The sequence below is a fragment of the Xenopus tropicalis genome, chromosome 1 (genome assembly GCF_000004195.4).
Source record: "Xenopus tropicalis strain Nigerian chromosome 1, UCB_Xtro_10.0, whole genome shotgun sequence".
In the NCBI taxonomy this organism is placed as follows: Eukaryota; Metazoa; Chordata; class Amphibia; order Anura; family Pipidae; genus Xenopus; species Xenopus tropicalis.
In genome coordinates, this window is record NC_030677.2 from 142,450,096 (window position 1) to 142,473,685 (window position 23,590).

Below are 23,590 nucleotides of genomic sequence, written 5' to 3' on the forward strand. Positions count from 1 at the left end.
TTTACAAATATTATGTTCCACGCCAATATTCCGTAATTTAATGAGCAACCTTCTGTGTGGTACTGTATTAAATGCTTTAGGAAAAGCTAAGTAGATCACATTCACTGCTCCACTAATGTATATTTCTGTTGACCTCCTCATATAAGGTAGTTAAATTTGCCACTACAATAATATTCCTTAAATTCTCAAACTAATAGGCCTATAGTTATCAGTCAGAGAATGGGATCCCTTTTTAAATAACGGCACCACTTTAGCTATTTGCCAATCCCTTAGCACCATGGGAGGCCTTCCAGTTCTGGAAACTTAAATAAAGAAGTTTGACAAACATAGTGCTAAGCTCCTTTAGTATCCTGGGGTAAATATGCCCTGAACCACAATTGATGTTTATATCTTCTATTCTTTTATTGAACTTTCTCCTGCATAAACCTATGCCCTAAAGTTACATTTACTAAATTGTGTCTATTAAAAAAGAAGTATTCACTAAATGGTTTGTCAGCAGTTCTCCTAAATTCCTCAGAATTTTGTTTCACACAGTGGCATTAGCCATACCCTAACAAAACAATTGTGACACATATTATTTTAATGAATTTAGGTCAATCAATAGGTTTGTAACACTTATCCAAACCAGATTTTACAAAACAATGGCCTTATTGATAATGTTATTATGCACATATATACACATAGTTTAAGATGTTACTATATTGCTCAGTTATAAACATTGCTTCAGTCAAACATTGCATATTGAAAATAAGGGGGCCAATAACTTTTTTTGGCTCAGGTTTTTTGACACCTAAACCCCATTTTGTCACAGGAAAATAAATCTGATTTTTTTTTTCTACATGAACTTTGCAGCAGGGGAATGATTGATTATTGGGCCCCACAGCAGTTGCCCTAGGCAACTCGGCTGGCCACCTTGCCCCTGCATCCGCCCCCCCCAAAGGGCAGGGGTAAGGAACGCAGAGTAGGGGTAGGCAGAGTAGGGGTAAGTTACAAAACTTATGCAAACACGTTATTTTCAAGAAAATTAGGTAACTTACATATAAGCTAAACTGATCCCCCAATTAAAATATTGACTTATTAGCAAATTAATTATTTTTACTATTTTTATGAACCACTACTGACTAGTTATTGGGCTGCACAGCAACATCATTGGGACCCTACGCTTAAGCAATTTAAGTAACTTATGCAAAACCTTACATAACTTCAATATCAAGCAATGACAGCAAGAGCAGGGGCAGGTAGGTGGAAAGGTGTTAAATTTAGGGCACATTAATCAATAAAACTCTTTATATGAACTGCTTATTATCCAGAAACATCAGCTGCTAGTAGGTGCCAAGTAGGGCAGTGGCTCGTGAAGGACTAGAGGATAGATTTGGAATGACAAATTATACTTTTCAAAGTGTCATGTTATCAGTTATCTGTAAAAAAAGCCCAGTAACATAGAAAACGTTTTCATGTTTATCTCTAATCTGTAAAATTACCCAGTTTACAGTTAAACATTGTAAATTGCCTGTTTGCTAATTCATATTTATCAGTTACTGTGAAGTTATATTGCAAAGTGCAAATTTACATTAGAGTGTGCCTGATTAGTATAATACATAGGAGCGATCAACCCAGCTTTGTGCACTTACCCACTACTAACTCTCCTGCTGCCAGCTGCTCACCAACCTGTCTATAAAACCAGCTTCCCATATCATTCATCCACCAGCTGGGCAGTCTGTCAGTAGCATTGTGAGTAAGACCGTTATTGGTTTAGAACAGTGCTGAATAACAGTACAACATGGTAAGCTCTGAATGATACATGAAAAACAAATTCATTTCTGTGTACTACCACAGAACCATTGCAGAAGAAAAGTAAGAATAATGGTCAATCTGCTGCACTATTTTAGCAGAAACATAACCATTAAAGCTGGAATACACACCAAACATTAAAAAATCCAGATGCCAATGATCAGTTTATAGAAGAGTTTATCCCTTTCTGGAGATAGTTCCATTTCCACTGACCAATATACTAAGGGGGGTTATTTATCATAAAAAAAATCACATTTGTGTAATTTTTAATGTTTTCCCTACTTTGCTAAACTTCAGTTAACCTTTAAAAATGTGTTACCTTTTTTATTAAAAAATCTAAACAAAAAAAGCGATTTAAAAAAACCATAAACTTAAATACCTCAAATTCATAATATTCACATATTCACTTTTATGTTTTTAGTGCTTAATAAATATTGAAGTACATATTTTAAACATTATTTAAATTCATTATTTTTAATGCAAAAAAAACTCAAATCGCAGAAAAACAAGTTGATAAATAACCCCCTGAGGAGTGGAAATAAATCCAATGTCAAAAGTTGCCAGATTTCTACGGAAGTAGAACATTGGAATTTTAAGATTCTGATCTAAATAAGTGACACAAATAATAACTAAGTTACCCAATAAACAAAGTATATAAATAAAGAAAAGCATGGTAAATATGCAATTCTTCACATGAGGAGTGAATAGAAAGCCTAGCAGAATAATTTGAGTCTCCAGTAAATATGAGGTCACATTTATGTGGCTAAATATGTATGTATATATATTTGGTTTGAAACAATACAAAAGAAGGGAAATTAATGTGCATCAAAAAACAGGGCAGTTCTGTATATCTTGGTTAACTATTTCCACTCCTACCAGTAGATGTCTCTCATACCAGGAGGTAGTTGAGACATAGAGAGTTGGGTTTCTTTTAGTTGACAAGAAGCAGCAAACCAGTAACTTTGGCTCTGTGTCTCAATTCATTTTCTTTAAGAGGTATGTAGTTTACAGCCTGTTTAGCCCCAAAATATGTTTGTACAATATGCTTATCTAAAGAATAGATACATTTTAGAGGCATTTAGTGTCTTGAAATGCTTTAAAATGTCATCTTAACATAGTAATCGGAACATAGCAACTGGAAAATATTACAAAATGGCTGATGCAACATTTTTCATACTGGTTCAGGTATATAGATGCTTATGTGCAATTAGGGGATTTTACATACGATCAGCTTCTGCATGATTAATTACTGAGATATAGATTTGCTGCCCATTCTGCATTGGGGGAGATGGATGACTTTGGGTGTCATTTTGAGTTAGAATGCAGGCCCCGCAATTTAAACTTTGGTGGCAGGTCAGAGATTTCATGCTACTATAGTACTGGGTGAAAGTCATAACATTTCTAACTAAAATGTGGAATGTCATATTCTTACTATGATTATATTTGTGTTATTAATGCCTGTTATTATTTACTGCAAACATATATGTCTCTATTTATTCTCTCTTCATGCAGGAGTTTGGAGTCTGATTTTGACATTAGGTCTAATATAGCCTTTGGGGGGGGGGGGTCCTTTTGCCTGGAAAATTTCTAAGAGCTCACTCTATTTAAAATAACCAGAAATCCTATCTTTCTTCATGTATGATTTGTGGCAAAGTCAGTCATTTTGTTAGCTTTTGGTTGTGCTGGAGTCAGTTATTTGAATTAGTTGGGAAGAGAGACTTGAATATTTCAGAACTAGTATAGAATTTTCAATTGATTATATTTACAAAGTTTCTCATTTCAGTACATATCGTAGAACACCCCCTATGTTCGCCTATAAAAGGGGTGACTATCTTAGGGACTGCCTTGTATGAATGGATGACCCTACACATTACAAGGTCAGTACTTTTTTAGGTCAAACCAAACCCAGTAGTTTTTGTTGTTTTCACTGTAGAGTATACAGTAACATACAGTAGGGTAATTCCTTTGCACACCAACATTCTCTGAGGAAATTTTCCATTCATCAAAAGATCACCTGTAAAAGCATGTTTGTTGTTTATTTTACTAGATGTCCATGTGGCCTAAATAATATAGGCAAAACCATAAAAAAACAGTCCTTCAATTTTTGTAAGACCACAAGTTTGGCCTTCTTGGACATCTTCTTTATTTCTTCCACTGTCCCAAACTACCAAGAGAATACTAAGCAGTTTTGGGACAGTGGAAGAAATAAAGAAGGTGAAAGTCAAGTTATCCCTCTGTATTGTTGCCATTTACAATTATATGTGTATATTTCTCTTGACTGATTTCTTCCTATTGGCTGTGATGTCTCTGGAGACTCCCTGTTAGCTAATGGGCATTTGGGTTCTTACATGGCATCCCACTTGTTTTTCTATCTCAATTACAATTTTGCAGCAGACCTGCAGTCATTAAGCAATTTTTCTATGATGCCTCTGCTCTCCTTGATTTGTCCTGCTCAGACCCACAGGCAGCCAGGAATGTACTTTTTGGTTTTGAAAAGCTTATTCATTGTCACTGTATCTTCTTAATTTTTCATACTTTTTCAATCTATGGTATTTCATTACCAAAGGGCAGAAGAAAAATGTTCTCAACTTGCTCCTCACATTTTGTAGTGATTTCCATAACTTAAGACAGCTGCATTTTTCTCTATGTCAGACCTGGTGAGTCTTGACATTCCAATACAGAGAAGGCTGTGATTATCTTTAATAGTATTTTCATTCCATTTCTTAATCCATATATTTATACTTTGAGGAACCAAATAATAATGAATATTCTAAAGGGGTTATGGAGGACAAATATATGGCTCTGTGTCAAAGACAAATGGCCACAGCGCAAAACATGAAAATAATAAAATACCTTATATAATAAAAATTAAAATAATTTAAAAAGTAAAATCATAGAAAGCATTTAAAAATCAGATAATCCTGAACATTTCTTTATAATTTGACATACTGTATATGTAATATAGTAATATGTCATAAACCTTTACTGTACATTACTATTATATTAAATACAAATAAAGTTCATCATATTTGTGGGGGGTTTTAATAGATAAACAAAAAAAAAAGATAGTGTTCTGTAGTTAGATAATAAGATGGTTACAATTTGCTTAGGACTTCTACATGACATCAGCAGCTTTTAGATGGCATAGTTTTGCCTTTTATCGTATGATTTGTTTTTTGTTTAATAAATCACAAGTTTTAAATTTTTTCATGTAATTAGTAAAATCCATAATTTAAAAAAAAAAAAAAAATAACGTTAGTAACTGGACCCCTTAATGCAGGGGTGGCCAGACTTTTTTTTCCGTCATGATTGACCAATGACCAGGGAATGCGGAAGTACAGGGTAAATTCGCGCAGCAGTTCTGATTCCCCAGCTTGATCGCGGTCCACCAGGAATCCATGGGGGATCGCCTGGTGGACCGCGATCAACGTATTGGCCACCCCTGCCTTAATGTATGCACCAATAAAATGTTTTACATTGAATTAATGTGTAGTTCATTCTTTTTTTTTCAAAGAATTGCTGCATTATGCATTGTATATCAAGCTCCATGGGGAGTAATTTAAACATTCTGGCACTTATCTGTCTCTCTCTAGAGATAAAGCTTCCAATACTACCCTAGAGACTGGTGTCATATAAGAAATTACACCTCAAATGTTCCGTCTCTACATATATATATAACTTGCAGCCACTTCTTACACTTTGCCATTTCCTGGCTCAAAAAATTGTATATATGCTTTCTATATCTACTTTAAATTTCACTTTCACATTTTTGATATAGCTAATTTATATTATATTTATATTATAACGATGCTCTCTAATAACCTGACTGAATTTATTCTTCTTGGGCTTCCATACAGTCCCCTGATACAAACATGTATCTATGTTGTGTTTCAATGTATTTACATTCTGTCGCTCCTTGGTAACGCAACCATTATAGCCACTACCTGCACATACCGCCAGCTCCAAACACCAATGTATTATCTACTTACAAGTTTGGCCTTCTTGGACATCTTCTTTATTTCTTCCACTGTCCCAAAACTGCTAAGTATTCTGATGGGTGGAAGTCAAGTTATCTCTTTGTATGGCTGTCTTTTACAATTCTATGTGTATATGTCTCTGGGTGGAACTGAGTTCTTCCTGCTGGCTGCAATGTCTCTTGATCGCTACCTTGCCATCTGTCACCCTTTAAGATACAGTGCCATCATGACCAGTGACAACTGCCGGAGACTCACTGTTGGCTCATGGGCGTTTGGGTTCTTAAACAGCATTCCATTTATGATTTTGATATCTCAGTTTCAATTTTGCAAAAGACCTGCAGTCATTAACCACTTTTTCTGTGATGCCTCTGCTCTCCTTCATTTGTCCTGCTCAGACACACGGGTAGCTAGGAATATGCTTTTTGGTCTTGCTGCCTCTACTATTCTTAGTTCATTTATTGTCACTGTATCCTCCTACTTCTTCATACTCTTATCGATCTATGGTATTTCATCACCACATGGCAGAAGGAAACTCTTTTCAACTTGCTCCTCACACTTTGTGGTGGTATCCATTATTTATGGCACCTGCATTTTTCTCTATGTCAGGTCTGGTGAGTCTGGGCCTTCCAGTACAGGAAAGGTTGTGTCTATCTTTAATAGTATTTTTATTCCATTTCTCAATCCATATATTTACACTTTGAGGAACAAAATTCTAATGAATATTCTAAAGGGGTTATGGAGGAAGAATGTACGGCTCTGCATCAAAGAGTAGTGGCCACAGCACAAAACATTGTGACAATAAATACATTACTTTATTTAATAAAATGAAATACTTTATATAATTTAAAAATGTACCATCACTGGAAAAGCAAAACAAGTATTTATAATTTTACACAGGGGTGAGTTTTATCAGTTAAAGTGAAATAAGGTGAATAAGGCAGATTTGCAAAGTACAAAATACTCATTCAAAGATTGAAAGTTGGCACCAAACTTTAGGTCCATCTAGTCTATAGTGCTAGTATGCCCTCATTGCTTTGTTTTCTGTTTGTAATATTACAGCACTGTATGAAAATCAGTTGGCATCTACTCTTTAGGCTTTAGTCATTTGACACTTCAGTGGATCATATAAAATAGCAATATAACTTTTGCTGGCATGGAAAGCGGTAGAGACACTGTGTGACCCTACAACATATCTTTACTCGAATTAACTTGCAATGTAACTGTTAATCCCAATAAATAACAGTTGGTAAAGTTAAATGAATGCTAAACTGAATTTTTCAACAGAAGATTGGTTTCAAGTCATCAAGTTTATTTCAATTCCCTTTGCAAAGTGGTAGCATCCTGTATGGGGCTTATAGTTTTGCACCATAATAGTACCATCAGCAAAAATAAAGACAATATTTACTTATTTACTATACTCACCTCAAAGTCATCAATAAAGAAACTAAAAACAACTTATGGCAGACCTCTGAGGTAATCCACTAACAACACTGGTCCAGCTAGAAACCGCTCCATTCACCACTAATCTTGGTAATTTAGCTCTCAGTCAGTGCTTTACAAATATTATGTTCCATGCCAATATTCCTTAATTTAATGAGCAACCTTCTGTGTGGTACTGTATTAAATGCTTTAGTAAAAGCTAAGTAGATCACATTCACTGCTACTCTAATGTCTATGTTTCAGCTCACCTCCTCATATAAGGTAATTAAATTTGCTACCACTCCAATAATGTTCCTTAAATTCTCAAACTAATAGGCCTATAGTTATCAGTCAGAGTGGGATTCCTTTTTGAATAATGGCACCACTTTAGCTATTTGCCAATCCCTTAGCACCATGCCAGGCCTTCCGGTTCTGGAAACTTAAATAAAGAGGTTTGACAAACTTAGTGCTAAGATCCTTTAGTATAAAGGAGGGTAAATATGTCCTGAACCCCAATTGATGTTTATATGTTCTATTCTTTAATTGAACTTTCTCCTGCATAAACCTATCACCTATAGTTACATTTCCTAAATTGTGTCTATTATAAAAGAAGTATTCACTAAATGGTTTGTCTGCAGTTTTCCTAAATTCTTTCTGAATGTCACACAGTGGCATTAGCCATACCCTAACAAAACAATTGTCACACATATTATTTTAATGAATCACTAGGTTTGTAACATTTATCCAAACCAGATTTTACAAAACAATGTCCTTATTGATATGTTATTATGGACATATATACACATAGGGGCTGATTCATTAAAACACGAGTTTGAATCCCGAATGGGAAAAATTCGGAATGGATACAATAGTTTCTGAAGATCGCAAATATCACGAAAATGCTTACGAAAAAATCGTATTAGTCACGATAATACCATATTGGCGATCCAAAAGTCACGAAATTTTCGTACCGAACGATTGTAAACAGCGCCAGAACCGTTCCGATTTTTTTGCAGTGGCATACAAAAAAGTTGCGCAAGCACTAAAAATCGGCGGAAATATGCTCGGATCCTCCTAGTGTTTGTGTCTTGATAAATCTCCCCCATAGTTCAAGATGTTACTACGTTGCCATGTTACTACGTATACCATCATTGTGCCCCAGGCAGGTGCTATTTCTGCCTACCCCGGCCCCACAGCAACATCACTGGGCCCTATACTTATGTAATTTACAAAACTTATGCAAACACGTTATTTTCAAGAAACTTAGGTAACATATAAACTAAACTGATCCCCCAATTAAAATATTGACTTATTAGCACATAAATTATTTTTACTATTTTTATGAACCCCTACTGACTAGTTATTGGGCCTGACAGCAACATTATTGGGGCTTACGCAATTTAGGTAACTTATGCAAAACTTCAGTAACTTCCATATCAAGCAATGACAGCCAGAGCAGGGGCTGGTAGGTGGGAAGGGGTTAAACTTGGGGCAAACTTCACTGACCCTCTATAAACTGAATGATTTATTAGCACATGAATCAATAGAACTCTTTATTTGAACTGCTTATTATACAGTAATATCAGCTGTTTATATTGCATACACAAAGGGGGCGGCCACAATTTTGGTCAAATGCAAAGTGCCAAGTAGGGCAGTGGCTCATGAAGGACTAGAGGATAGATTTGGAATGACAAATTATACTTTTAAAAGCATCATGTTATCAGTTATCTGTAAAAAGAGCCCAGTAACATAGAAAAAGTTTCCATGTTTATCTCTAATCTGTAAAATTACCCAGTGTACAGTTACACTTTGTAAATTGCCTGTTTGCTAATTCATATTTATCAGTTACTGTGAAGTTATATTGCAAAGTGCAAATTTACATTAGAGTGTGCCTGATTAGAAAAATACATAGGAGCGATCAACCCAGCTTTGTGCACTTACCCACTACTACCTCTCCTGCTGCCAGCTGCTCACCAACCTGTCTATAAAACCAGCTTCCCATATCATTCATCCACCAGCTGGGCAGTCTGTCAGTAGCATTGTGAGTAAGACTGTTATTGGTTTAGAACAGTGCTGAATAATAGAACAACAAGGTAAGCTCTGAATGATAAATGAAAAACAAATTCAGTTCTTCAAGTGCATAATCTTGTTCATTCTTTTTATACAAAATGCTTCTAACCTCTTCTTGACTGTTTCATTCCTCAAGGTATAAATAAATGGTTTCACAGCAGGTATTACTATACTCTAGAATTAATATACTATAGAACACAGCCACTGTTTTCTCAAAGCCAAAGTTTTGGCCCCAGTTGGTCAAGGAGCAGGTTGAAAAGGTTCTCTGTTGCCGGATGATAAGATGTCAAAGAGAGAAGAGAAGATTCTACCATAGGAAATAGATGTGGACATGAAGCAGAACTAACAACCACATTCTTTGCTTTCTGTTTGTCACAACAGGATGACTGTACTACCACATAACCATTGAAGAAGAAAAATGTTTAATCTGCTGCACTATTTTAGCAGAAACATAACCATTAAAGCTGGAATACACACCAATAATTAAAAAATCCAGATGCCAATGATCAGTTTATAGAAGAGTGTATCCCTTTCTGGAGATATTTCCATTTCCGCTGACCAATATACTATGAGGGGTTATTTAGCTTTATCATTTGTGTAATTTTTAATGTTTTCCCTACTTTGATAAATTTCAGTTAACCTTTAAAATGCGAGTTACCTTTTTTATTAAAAAATTGAAACAAAAAAAGTGATTTAATAAAACCATAAACTTGAACACCTTAAATTCATGATTTTCACATAATTTATAATGGGTTTCAAAGCTAAAAAAAACAAAATCGGAAAAACTTAAGTTAACTAAATAGTTAAAATGTTGCCCAGGACAGCTCCCATTGACTTCTACATGACTTTACAAGCTTTTAGATGCTAAAGTTTTACATTTATGTTTTTAGTGCTTAAAGGACAAGGAAAGGTTAATATAAATTAAAAGTAAGTCTAAAGGCATTCTTTTTAAGTACTTACTGCATATCTAAATTCCCAGATCCCTGCTTGCTTCTCTGAGATATGGTGCTGGCAGCCTACAGCAGTGTGAAGCCTACAGTGACATCACTGAAATCTCTCTCCCCTTCCTGTAGGCGCCAGCGGCAGCCTTCCTATTCTCTGAGCATGTGTGTAACTTGATCCTGTCTCCTGTTCTGAGCTACACATGCCCACCAGCCAATCAGAAGCGGATCTGGCAGAGGGGGGGGGGGAATGAAACACATGTGCAGTATGAAGCAAGGAGGGAAAGGAAGGGAGAATACCATTTTAGAGATGGCTGCCTGTTCTAGAAAATGTGAAGTAAGTGTGAGTAAATATTTGATTAGGTGAGCCAAAAGTGTGGTGTTTTTACTAAACAATAGGAGGACTATTGGGCAGTATGCTTTTTAAATTTTGACTTGCATTCTCCTTTAATAAATATTGAAATTGTACATATTTTAAACATTATTCAAATTCATTATTTTTAATGCAAAAAAACTTAAATCGCAAAAAAACAAGTTGATAAATAACCCCCTGAGGAGTGGAAATAAATGCAATGTCAAAAGTTGGCAGATTTCTAAGGAAGTAGAACACTGAAAATGTAAGATTCTGATCTAAATAAGTGACACAAATAATAACTAAGTTACCCAATAAACAAAGAATATAAATAAACAAAAGCAGGATACACATGCAATTCTGCACATGAGGAGTGAATAGAAAGCCTAGCAGAATAATTTGAGTCTGGTTGCAAACTGAATCACAAAAAGAAACTGATTAATAATAGAAATGTGTTCTTTGTGCAGTATTTAGTATGTTTTAGTAAAAACTTGCAAAGAAATAAGGCAATTCCATGAAAGGATCAGAAGAAGAGTATAAAAGCTTCAACGTATATGACACATCATGAATATATATCAATATAAGGTGTGACTCCATTAAATATGAGGTCACATTTATGTGGATAAATATGTATGTGTATATATTTGGTTTGAAATAATACAAAAGAAGGGAAATAATTGTGCATCTGACCACAGTTATGTATTTCTTAGTTCCACTTCTATTTCCATTCCTACCAGTAGATGTCTCTCATAAACCCATACCAGGAGGTAGCTGAGACACAGAGAGCTCGGTTTCTTTTAGTTGACAAGAAGCAGCAAACCAGTAACTTTGGCTCTGTGTCTCAATTCATTTTCTTTAAGAGGTATGTAGTTTACAGCCTGTTTAGCCCCAAAATATGTTTGTACAATATGCTTATCTAAAACACAGATTCATTTTAGAAGCATTTAGTGCCTTGAAATGCTTTCATATGTCATCTTAACATGGCAATTGGAACATAGCAACTGGCAATCAGCTTCTGCATGATTAATTACTGAGATACAGATTTGCTGCCCATTCTGCATTGGGGGAGATGGATGACTTTGGGTGCCATTTTAAGTTAGAATGCAGGACCCCGCAATTCAAACTTTGGTGGCAGGTCAGAAACTAACTAAAAAATCTATCTAACTAAAAAGTGGAATGTCATATTCTTACTAGTATATTTTTGTTATTAATGCCTGTTATTATTTACTGCAAACATATATGTCTCTATTTATTCTCTCTTCATGCAGGAGTTTGGAGTCTGATTTTGACATTAGGTCTAATATAGCCTTTGGGGGGGGGGGGGAGATTTATTAGAGCTCACTCATTTTTAAATCACCAGAAATCATATCTTTCTTCATGTATGATTTGTGGCAAAGTCAGTCATTTTGTTAGCTTTTGGTTGTGCTGGAGTCAGTTATTTGTATTAGCTGGGAAGAGAGACTGGTATAGAATTTTCATCAAGCAGGGATGTTGTTAAAAATCTTGTTCTCTGTTCCCCTGTGCCAATGTTACCTTGTGCGCCTATTTTTCACTTTTACTTTGATTTACTGGAGGGAGTGGTCGCTCATATGGGTTTCCATGGTAACCTATAAGAAGGAGATAATGCTGAATGGTGCTTCTTGCTAGGGATCAATGTCACCTCCGGAAAGTGTGCACTGGTACTGAGTGATGGGCACAAAGGACGCTAGTGGTTACAACTGGTTACAACTACCAGAGGGTATTTATAACCTGGCTTTTATATTTGTAAATTTCCTGCATTTTTTTTTTTGCATGAGCCCCTGATGAAGACCCAATTGTTGGATTTTTTACCTTTTTCTATTGGTGTATTCTGGATTTTGCAAAGTATTTCATTTGGGGACTTTCAGGTGAGCACCCAACATTATTATTATTATTAATGATACTTGGTGTGCCATCCTACCAGCTATGTATCCATTATGACATCAAAGCAGTCCATGAAAATCCACTGCTTAAAAGAAAAAATGAAATCATACATTTTTAACTAGCTCTCTAGGTAAAAAAAAAATCTAAAGCTTTTTTTATAGATACCTTAAGGGCATCTTGAACCTGTTTATTCCGAAGGGTGTAAATGAAAGGATGACTTAAAGGGGCCAGGATGCTATTCAGAATACTAATGATCTTGGTAAACTCAGGAGAAACACTTTTTGCTGATCGTACATAAAGAAAAATTACTGTCCCATAGGTCAAGTTCACAGCAATAAAGTGAGAGGCGCACGTAGAGAATGCTTTTCTCTTTCCACAGGAAGAAGGAATCCTGACAATTGTATAAAGAATGTTAGCATAAGACACTGCAGTTATGATAAAGGATAGCAAAACAATAGCTGAAGCGAAGGAGGAGAAAACCATGTCAAATGTTTTCGTGTTAGAGCAACTGACCTCTACTAAAGCTGAGCATTCACAGAAGAAGTGGTTAAGAACAAATGGACCACAAAATGACAAGCCAAGCAGCAAAGAGACAGGGTAAAGAAATGCAAAAAATCCAAATACCCAAGAAATTAGGATCAACAGAAATGATACATTCATGGTCATAATGGTACTGTACCTTAATGGGTAAGAAATGGCAACATACCGATCCACAGACATAATGGCTAACATGTAAAACTCAGTGGCCCCAAGAGACATGTAAAAGTATAGCTGAAGAATGCACCCCATAAAAGCAATTGATTTGTTATTACTAGACAAAATAGTAAGCATCTTGGGCAAAGTGCAGGAGATAAAGCCAATGTCTAAAACTGCCATGTTAGAGAGAAAGAAATACATAGGGGTGTGGAGACTTTTGCTGAGCGAAGTCACAGCCAGTATGACCACATTTCCAATGACAGACACTAAATAAATTCCCAAGAACACAATAAACATGCATATCTGCATCTGAGGACATAACCGGAATCCTACAAGTGTAAATATGGTCTGATTAACAAACGGCATGACTTACAGGTTTCTTCATCAAAAAAAAGGAAAAAAACAATTATTTAAATTACACTGCAGTTAAATCAAATTATAAATAGCTTGGTCTTACACTAGACAAAGGATTATGCTACAAGGCATGCTTTTCAACATGTGGTAATAAAAATAATAATACATAGAATACCATAATAGCTTTGATATCCTGCAGTGTTTGCTCTATTTGGTACTCATTTTATGTGAATTGTGATGGTGATTTTAACTTTGAAGCATAAGTCCCATAGGAAATATTCATCATTCCCCTTCCTGCCCAAAATAATATAATAATAATTATAATATTTGTAATTGCTCCTGAGAGTATTGTGTTGTGAAAATGTTCGAGTGTTGAACTAGGCTGAATTAATGTATGGAAGAGATGTGGCCAAACAAGAATTACATGCATCTGTATTTTACCTATAGTCACAAATAATTTGTCATTAATCTTGAGGAATTTGTGACATTTCCATTTACCCCATGCATGGTGAGGTAGAGATAACTTGAGGCAAATAAAAGTATTTTTCAATGCCCGGACACATGAACTCATTCCCCTTGATTTTAATGGAATGCAGTACCCAAGTACACCCAATGTTACCTTGCCTAGAGGAGTTTTATGGCAAATAACTATTCAGACTGCTGAAGGCACAGGCAAACAGTCCCAATGGTAAATGGTAATTTGGGGGAATTAACAGAAAATTCTATACTCTTACTTGTTGATATAACAAGAAACATTTTCTATTAGCATATTTTTCAGTTTTGCCAAATATTCTTTTTAATTGAGTTTACAAATTGATTTGATGTTAAAATACCAAATACTGAGAGAAGCAGAAAAAAATCATGATGTTGCTACAATGGCATTTATTCCTTGGCCTTACTTTCATTTTTAAAGAAAGCCCTTTATGTGTGGAACGTTTTAACTTGAGAAGTTCTCCCATAGTAGAACTTTCCACTGTTTAATCTTGCTTTTTTTGTATTTTTTTATTTTTAATTTGTGTGAGAAAGTATCTGTAGATGGGCCATTTTAGCAAGTTTTACAACCACTTAGACACAGAATCCTCTGTTGTGGCCATACAGTACATGGGTCAATTTCAGCTACCAATATTCGGCAGCTTATCTGCCTGTGTATGGGCACCACCAATGGGCCTCCTTGACCGACATCTGGCCTGAAATTGGCCAGATCTCAATCGGGCATGTTTGATTTCTCCATCAGATCAGGGACTACATCGGCTTGTTGACACAGTCCCCGATCTGATGGCACCTATGCCGCCGCTTTAATTCGATCATTTGACCCTAGCGCCATCCGGTAGGTGGGCATATTTGGAGAAAATGCACTTGCTTGGTGACCTCACCAAACGAGTGGATCTTACAGTGTATGGCTACCTCAGTGGTCAGTAAATTGTGATTTTGCCTTAAATTTTTTACACATATGCCAATATTTCCAGCAGGGGAATACATAAAGATATATTGTATCTCTCTCTCTTACAATAGTGTAAGTGCCATTTACAACCCCGTCCATCTTTCACTACCCCCAGTGTATCATCACATCCTAAGGGTTTAAAGGCCATACACCTTCCACAACAGAATTATGAGCTTGTAGCCAGCTTGCCAGTAACATAGCAAAGAAGAGTATCTAGGCAATTAATTTATAGGGTGCACTCAATGTGAAATATTCAGCAAAATCTAGTAGATGACATCAACTGCCATTCCAGCATCGAGGTTCCTGCTCACCTCCTCATAAAAGGCAATTAAATTAGTTATGTACTGTTGAAACTTTTCAGTCAGTTTTCATTTTTTATTGTGGAATTATCTGCCTTCCTCTTCTACCTTCAAGCTTTCAAGTGAGGATCACAGACCTCAGCAGCCAAAAAAAAAATCTATTGCTGAGTAGTGCTTTAAAGGATAAGTAAACCTTTAAAAAAACTGAATGAAAAATTGCTCAGGTGCTTTTCTAAGCACTTCTGAAATTACATTCATTATTTATTTTAGCAGTTTCAGAGCTATTTAAGTTTTTATATAATGACTTTTGTAACAACACCGCCACCTGCTGGTAAGTTTTTGTAAGTGTACAGTCAAACAGATACGCCTTTAAAAGGAATACAGAGAAGTGTCCAGATGTTGCTCTGTTAAGAAAGGTGAAATGGGAAAAGAGCATTTGATCTCTTTAAGAGATAATAAAGATGGATATATCATTAAAGGAGAACTATCCCCCCCAACCCCAGCCCCTATCAACTGGCCTACCTCCCCTCACACTATATTCCATACTTGTAAACCTGTCATAAATATGCAGAGGTGCACAGCAGTGTTCACTGGTGCCATCTTCTGTCTGTTTGGAACCTCTTTAGACAGTTTGCCGACACAGAGGCTGCAGGAGCATGCACAGTTGAAGCTTGGTCTGGGAGTAGCTTTAACCATGCATACTCCTGCAAACTCCATGTAAGTGGAATGAATGAAGATCCAAAGATAGCATTTGTGAACTATTTTGAGGACCTCTCCATTTTCATTTATTTTACGATTCTCTAGTAGGAATGTTTCTGAATGGAATATACTGTGTGAAGAGGTAGCAGGGAAGGGGTCCAGTGGAGGCCAGTTGAGGGGTGCTGGAGTTTAGGTGGATTTAGTTCTCCTTTAACCTTGTGATTCCTCTGATCATTCATTTATAAAGTTTGTACAGTGCATATTTTATTTGCATATGGTTGTTTTGTGCATGTTTAAACAGTTACATTTTGTTCTGCTATGCACTGCACTGTTCCTTTTTCTGTGAATAGCTGTGAAATACACATTGCACAAAAAAATGCACAACATTTTGTAGCCAGGAAAAGGTATAGATGCTGTTTGGTAGGTACTGCTGCCATGGGCCTAGGTGAGAACCTTGCCTAAGGTGGCAGTGCCCCTCACGGCAAAAAGCTGCTCCTGGAAGTTTGAAGAGCTGAATTTCCACTTATTAATTTGCAATTGTACTCTCTGCATAAGAGGGGTAAGTGCTGTGGGTTGAGGGGGAGCGGTATTGCAAGACCAATGTATAAGTAAATAGGCATATATCAAATTAACATACATTTCAGAAACCAAATTAATATGCATACTGTATAATAATATATAACGTATACATGGCATATATATTGTATCATTTTGCATATTGTATAATATGGGTAACTCACTTTTAACAAATTTATATTCTATCGTGTAGTGGCAGAGTTATAGGTATGGCATGTCCCACTCCTATAAATAAATATAACTATGTGGATAGAGAAGAGCTTCCGATTTGAGATTTGATCTAATCTATTTTTCTCCGACTAAAGAACCCTTGGAATGAGTGACCATTACAACCAAATGTTTTCTGTGTACTGCGGCATTCACCATATGACCTATCACATAAGTCGCCTGGTGATTGGCTGGGGCAAATATTGCGTCTGTTTTATTTTACCTAAAATGTGCTCCATTGAGCTTAGTAGCCACCAGCAGTAAATTCCTGGGGATTGGGTTAGAGAAGGAGTTCCAAGTGATTAAGGGGATGCAGCAGCCTTACTACTAAGCTTTGAATTAAAAGATTTCATAGAGACTATTCACTGATTAATTTTTGTGGGGGGGGCCCACCTTCACCTTCCTTGTGGGGTTAAGTTCATCAGTACAGTGCTGTCCAACTAGCGGCCCGTGACCCCCCTGTGTGGCCCCCCACCTGTCTGGCTGCTTTGATGGCTTACCTTTGTGTAAGCTTTAAATGGTATCAGTACTGGCTCCCTGCATGGTTAACACCTCAGATTCAGGCTGTAATCCCCCTGTATTGTTTAAACATGTAATCCCCTGTGTTGTTCACACCTTTTAATCCCTGTATTGTTCACCCCCTGCAGTGTTCACACCTCAGGCTCACATTGTTCACCTGTCCACACCTCAGACTGTAGGAGCAGTAGAAATAAAACCCTACACACTATAAAAAGAACATATACTGAGGTGGTACAGCAATTAAAAAGTTTTTTAATATATAGTTATTATGCAGACTGTAGGAGCAGTGCCAGCATTGTGTCACTGTAGGCTGCCTGTGTGTGCCATACTCTGCCTGCCCTATGCTGCCTGTGTGCGCCATACACACAGGGAGAATAGGACAGGCAGAGTATGGCACAGACAGGCAGGGTAGGGAAGGCAGAGTATGGCACACACAGGCAGGGTAGGGCAGGCAGAGTATGGCACACACAGGCAGGGTAGGGCAGGCAGAGTATGGCACACACAGGCAGGGTAGGGCAGACAGAGTATGGCACACACAGGCAGGGTAGGGAAGTCAGAGTATGGCACACTCAGGCAGGGTAGGGAAGGCAAAGTATGGCACATACAGGCAGGGTAGGGCAGGCAGAGTATGGCACACACAGGCAGGGTAGGGAAGGCAGATTATGGCAGGTTTTTGCTGTACTGCCACCATTAATATGGCTATGGCCATGCAATAACATGGGTGTGGTGTCAAGTGGGTGTGGTTTTAAAAAGGGGAGTGGTCAAAACTAGCTTCCATAATCGGCCCTCCACCACGGAGGCCCGAAAAATTCCAGCCCTCGGTACCACAGAAGTTGGACAGCACTGCATCAGTATATAATTTATCAGTATGAAAATCCATGATGTCAGTATTATTAAAGAGACTGGGAATGATATTAGCCCCTAGTCTAGCAGTACTTCTTACAGCTGACTCTACAATAGATGTCCCAGTATGGAAAGCCAACTTCACCAATCATGCAGGGCTGCAGGTGGTACAATGCTTTAACAGGGTGGAGTATTGTATTTATTGGTACTCGGACTACGGAAGGATCGCCAGACCCATAGTCCAGCACAGCTGCTCGCTGTCTGGATCAGTGGCGGAACCAGTTGTTAATGGGTCCCACAGCAATTTCAGTTTAGGGCCCTCAAAGCATTGGTAAGTTGAACCATTCTACCAAGACATATTGAAATTGTTTATTATTTAGGGCCTTGCTGGACCCTCTAAATCCCTATGCACCCCTACAATCACAGGGTCTGTTTCCTTTGTAGTTATGCCACTGGTTTGGTGGTACCATTGGGCTGTTGTACCTTGAGGTGAACATTTCAGAGTAATAATTTTACTGAATAGTAGTACCAATGTACCAAGTTATAGAGGGCAAAAGTACTTTATATGCTTTTAATAAAATATTAAAATACTAGAAGGCAATTAGAGCACAGCCTTTAAAAATATGTGCTCTCATCCCATAGAGCATGCAATTAATATAGATATAGTGAAAATTAATAACTATAAGGTAAATAATTATAGCAATAGAGGTGGTATCCATATATAATTTGATTACATACCATGTAATTCATTTTATCAATAGCCTTTCTGGCTGCTGAAAACAGTACTTAGGGGGACATTTACTAAAGTAAAAATCTTAACTTTAAGATAAATGTGGTGAATCTACGCCAATGCAAAGTAAATGTTCAACAGTACGGGGCACATTTACTAATCCACAAACGTCCGAAAAGCATCCGAATGCGTTTTTTTCATAATGATCGGTATTTTGCGATTTTTTCGGAAATTGTTGCGACTTTTTCGTAGCCGTTACGACTTGCGCGAATTGTCACAACTTTTTCGTAGCCATCGCGCCGAGTACGAAATTTCGGATTCATTCAAGCTTCGGTATCGTGACTTTCCTTGGGCCAGGTTGGAGCTGCACAGTGCCATTGAGTCCTATGGGAGGCTTCCAAAATCATGCTAAGTCTGAAAGTTTTGCCCGCAGTTTAGGAGAGCTAAATACGAAAAAGTTGCGTCAAGATACGAGCAAATCGTAACCGCTACGAAAAAGTCACGACAATTTGCGCAAGTTGTAACAGCTACGAAAAAGTTGCGACAATTTACGAAAAAGTCGTAACGGCGACGAAAAAATCACAAAAAATACGAAAAAGTCGCAAAATGTTCGTTTTCCAATCGGAATTTTTCCCTTTCGGATTCGTGGGTTAGTAAATCAGCCCCTACAAGTTTCTAGTAGAATTAAGTCTAAAACAAGTAGACTATTCTGAGTTTTCTCGAAAACGTTTCACCACTCATCCAAGTGGCTTCTCGAATGAGTGGCAAAACACTTTTAAGAAAACTCAGAAAAGTCCAGTTGTTTTAGACTTAATTCTACTACATACTGCATATAATGACCTGGATGAATGAGAATCTTCATAGTTTGGAGTTCATTCTCCAAAACTGTATTTTCCTTTTAGTAAATTGCCAATGTTAAAGGGAATCTTAATTTTTGCATAACTACTCCAAATTTTCAATTTCATACTTTAGTAAATATGCCCCTTTGTCTTATAGTGCGCCTCAATGCATCCTTGAAAGCATTATTCCTAAAACTATAGATAAAAGGATTTAAAAGTGGTGTCAAAATGCAGTTTAGCAATGAAACAATTTTGGTGGAATCGACTTTAGAATTCTTGTAAGGACGGATGCACATAAATATACAGCTCCCATAGACTATGAAGACCACGGTGAGATGAGAAGCACAAGTAGAAAAGGTTTTCTTTCGATCAGCAGCAGATGAGATTTTCACAATAGCAGAAATGATGCAGCCGTAAGAAACCAGTGAAAGGAACAAAGACCCTAGAACTAAAGAAGAAGCCAATATAAAGTCCAGCATATCAATTAAATGTGTATTGGCACATGCAAGCTTCAACAGTGGTGCAACATCACAAAAGTAATGGTTGAGAACATTGGAGCCATAAAATGGCAATCGGAATGTCATTATGGTTTGAACAATTGTATCCAGAAAGCCACCAACCCAAGAGCAAATGATCAGCTGAAATGAAAGCTTTGGGCTCATTATGTTTCTATAACGAAGAGGATGGCAGATAGCAATATACCTGTCAAAAGACATCACAGCTAGTAGCAGAAATTCTGTGGTGCCAAGGAGAAAGTAGATATAAGATTGCACAAGGCAGCCATTGAAAGAGATAGTCTGGCTCCCACTCAATAGATTGAAAAGTACTTTAGGGACGATTGCAGAGGTAAAGCTGATATCCAATAGGGCAAGGTTGCTGAGAAAGAAATACATAGGTGTATGAAGCTGGGCATTGACCAAGCTGACCACAATAATTGTTGCATTGCCAAGTATGGTTATTAAATAGCACAGAGAAAGCAGTAGGAACAGAGGGATTTGGTACTGATATGAGAGGGGTATCCCTAGTAATACAAATTCCTTGACAGGAGTACTGTTTTCACAATGGACCATGGTGCAACACTCTGCAGAGGAATATATAAAAAGTTAGTAGCAGTCTAGATATTTTAAATGTTAAACTGTAAATCATGATACCCTAAAGCCCTGTATAGGTGGCAACTAAATTGAATTTCATGAATTTTTGTATAGTGAAATACATGTTCTACTATTGACTTGGTAATCCATAATCTGAGCTAATTGCAACAACCTAAACAACTTCATGACCCACAGAAGTGCTGCACACTGTCAATTCAAATGTAAAAATTAGAGATACTATCCATGCAATTCAGAGAGGTTAAGGGGGCTGATTTACTTTTTTGAAGTATTGGCAGTTACTGCTCAGGAAAAAGGAGCCAGTCTGCAATATTTATTGCAAATTGTTATTATTTTACATTATTCATTACAATACAGTATATCTGCCCCTTGGTGTTAAAGAGAACTTAGGTGTGTCTATATTTTTGAAGAGGTAGAGGCTGGGCATAGACGTTACAGAATCTCACAGATGTTACAGTGATCTAATAAAATTCTTGGTGCCCTCTAGTAAATCATCTGTGTTATCGGCACATGGATACACTATACAAACATATTATACAATATGCAGAGTAAGGAAGTAAAGGGTGTAAAAATACAGAAATCAACCCTGCAGCGCACTATTATTCACTCCAGATTACATTTATGCTGGAATTCTGATGAAAAAAAAATCTATTTTACTGAAGTTTTCAGATATTAATCTACACCTCCACCCTGTAATCACAAATAGCAGGTTTCATATACTACTTTTATTACAAGCAAACAACAATAGACTAATGTTAAGAAAGGTGGGCATAATAGGATAACAAAGGACAAGATAAAAGTACTATTACCTGATAATCCTTTATCTAAAAGAGGTCAGTTATTATATCCACCATTCTCAACTATTTAAACTCAGGCCTAGCTCTCTAGTCCTGCAGTCAAGCTAGTTAACATGGCCCTTGTTTCCCTGTCAAGATCTGCAACATCTAGGACTCACCAAATGGGCATATCAGGGTTCTGCCATCCTGTAATATTTGTTCCCCTAAAGCCAGAGGCTCTGATCATGGTCTATCACTGAAGCATTATTATTAGTAATTAGAAATACCCATCCACTTACTAATCAACCTGTGCTGCTATTTTGGTATTTTAGAAACAGTTTGAAACCCAAAGCCTTGGTTGGTGCACATTAATCTGATAAATACCTTTACTATAAAGTCCTTCAAGCCTACACTGTTTCAAGAAAAAGATATTGTGCAGTGTGAATGAATGAGCAGATATGAAAAATGAAAGGTTCAGTAGAAACTTACAGCTCTCTTAAATATCCATAAAACACCACAGTTTTGCCTCCATCAATAAGAAATCAAAATGTTAGCATTCTTTGGGAAAAAAAAGTTAAATGCATTCAAAATGTGCAGGATCACTGCTCAGCGAAATGAAGCTACTCAAGCACCCTTCTTTTCTATGGATCACATATGCCCTGCTGTCCCTAGAATGTTTCTTATTATACAGTACTGACTAAATCCCCAAAGAATTGTAATTTATGAAGTTAATGACAGCAAATTTAACTTGTTAAGAACATCACTGCAGCACATAGGCTATAACGTGTTATGTTAAAAATCAACCAATTGCAATTACATAGTTACATAGGTTGAAAAAAGTAAACGCAGCACACACAACCTATACTTACCAAACTATACTAACACATGCATAACTATATATACAAACATCAATACTAACTGTAAATATTAGTGTCACAATAGCCTTGGATATTCTGATTGTTCAAGAACTCATCCAGGCCCCTCTTAAAAGCATTAACAGAATCTGCCATCACAACATCACTAGGAATTACATTTTTATTTTGTTCAGTAGCTCCCCAGTTTGGAGGTTCAGCAGCTGGTTGCTATGAGAGACTGGAATATAATTAGGAAAAGGACTGAAAAGAAAGATAAGAAATAAAAAGTAACAATAACAATAAAATAGTAGCCTCATAGAGCAATAGTTTTTGGCTGCTGGGGTCAGGGACTCACATTTGAAAGCTGGAAAAATATAGAAGAGGATGGCAAATAATTTGAAAACTATAAAAAATATATAACAAAGATCCATTGCAAAGTTGCAATAACATACTAAAAGTTTACGTAGAGGTGAACCACCCCTTTAACACGCTAATATTTTAATGGAATTCGTCATCTGCTCTTAAAGAAATTTCAGTGACACTGGACATGTGTAATGATACCTGGTGTTCTAAAGGGTTGGCGGGGACGTCCGCAGCCTTCTTCTTTGCAGATGACATAGCGCATGGCGCCTAATTCAAATATTTCACTGCCAAAAAAACCCAAAAAAGGACCAGTGCGCTCTGTAAAGACTACTACGTGCGTTACCAAATTACAGAGCAGTTCCCACCACCCCACTAGACCACACGTATCATTAAAACATGCTTACTGTGCCAGAGAACTGATTTTTAATAAAATGGTGTACAATCCACTGGTTGCTGTGCTGCCAGGTAATAATGTGAATTATGTGAATTAATTACTAATCAGCCTTGTTTCATGTATTGTATATAGTATATATATACTGCATATTGCCAGTCCTTCCCTCAGGTAACTGACAGCAGCCCAGAATACTGAATATGCTGTGAGTTAAAAGAAAAGAAAATTATGACCACAGCTCATTGTGCAAAGTGCAGTTTTCTGACACTATTCAACGCGGTATTTTCCCCCAGACTTACAGCACCTTTGTGGCTGCAGGACAAGTTGTGTTTTTCACAAATGCACTCTGTCTGTGACTTGTGCAAATTGTGGCTAGCATTAAAAGATTGGATATAGGGGTTTATTTATAAACACTTGGCAGATTTGCAACAGGTCAGTAACC

The 23,590-nt window shown here is 36.9% G+C and overlaps 2 protein-coding genes across 2 annotated transcripts; one reads left to right on the forward strand and one right to left on the reverse strand.

Moving 5' to 3' along the window:
• Positions 1-5,598: 5,598 nt before the first annotated feature.
• LOC116412231 (olfactory receptor 6F1-like) lies at positions 5,599-6,540 on the forward strand. The gene has a single exon (XM_031905982.1). It carries the CDS (start codon positions 5,599-5,601, stop codon positions 6,538-6,540), a length of 942 nt encoding a protein of 313 aa, XP_031761842.1.
• Positions 6,541-19,777: 13,237 nt separating this feature from the next.
• On the reverse strand, positions 19,778-20,725 carry or6t1 (olfactory receptor family 6 subfamily T member 1). Its single transcript, XM_002934325.1, has one exon. It carries the CDS (start codon positions 20,723-20,725, stop codon positions 19,778-19,780), a length of 948 nt encoding a protein of 315 aa, XP_002934371.1.
• Positions 20,726-23,590: the final 2,865 nt, after the last annotated feature.

Coding starts and splice junctions, on each gene's coding strand:
- or6t1 (XM_002934325.1), bottom strand. CDS start 20,725: ATGGTCCATTGTGAAAACAGTACTCCTGTCAAGGAATTTGTATTACTA.
- LOC116412231 (XM_031905982.1), top strand. CDS start 5,599: ATGCTCTCTAATAACCTGACTGAATTTATTCTTCTTGGGCTTCCATAC.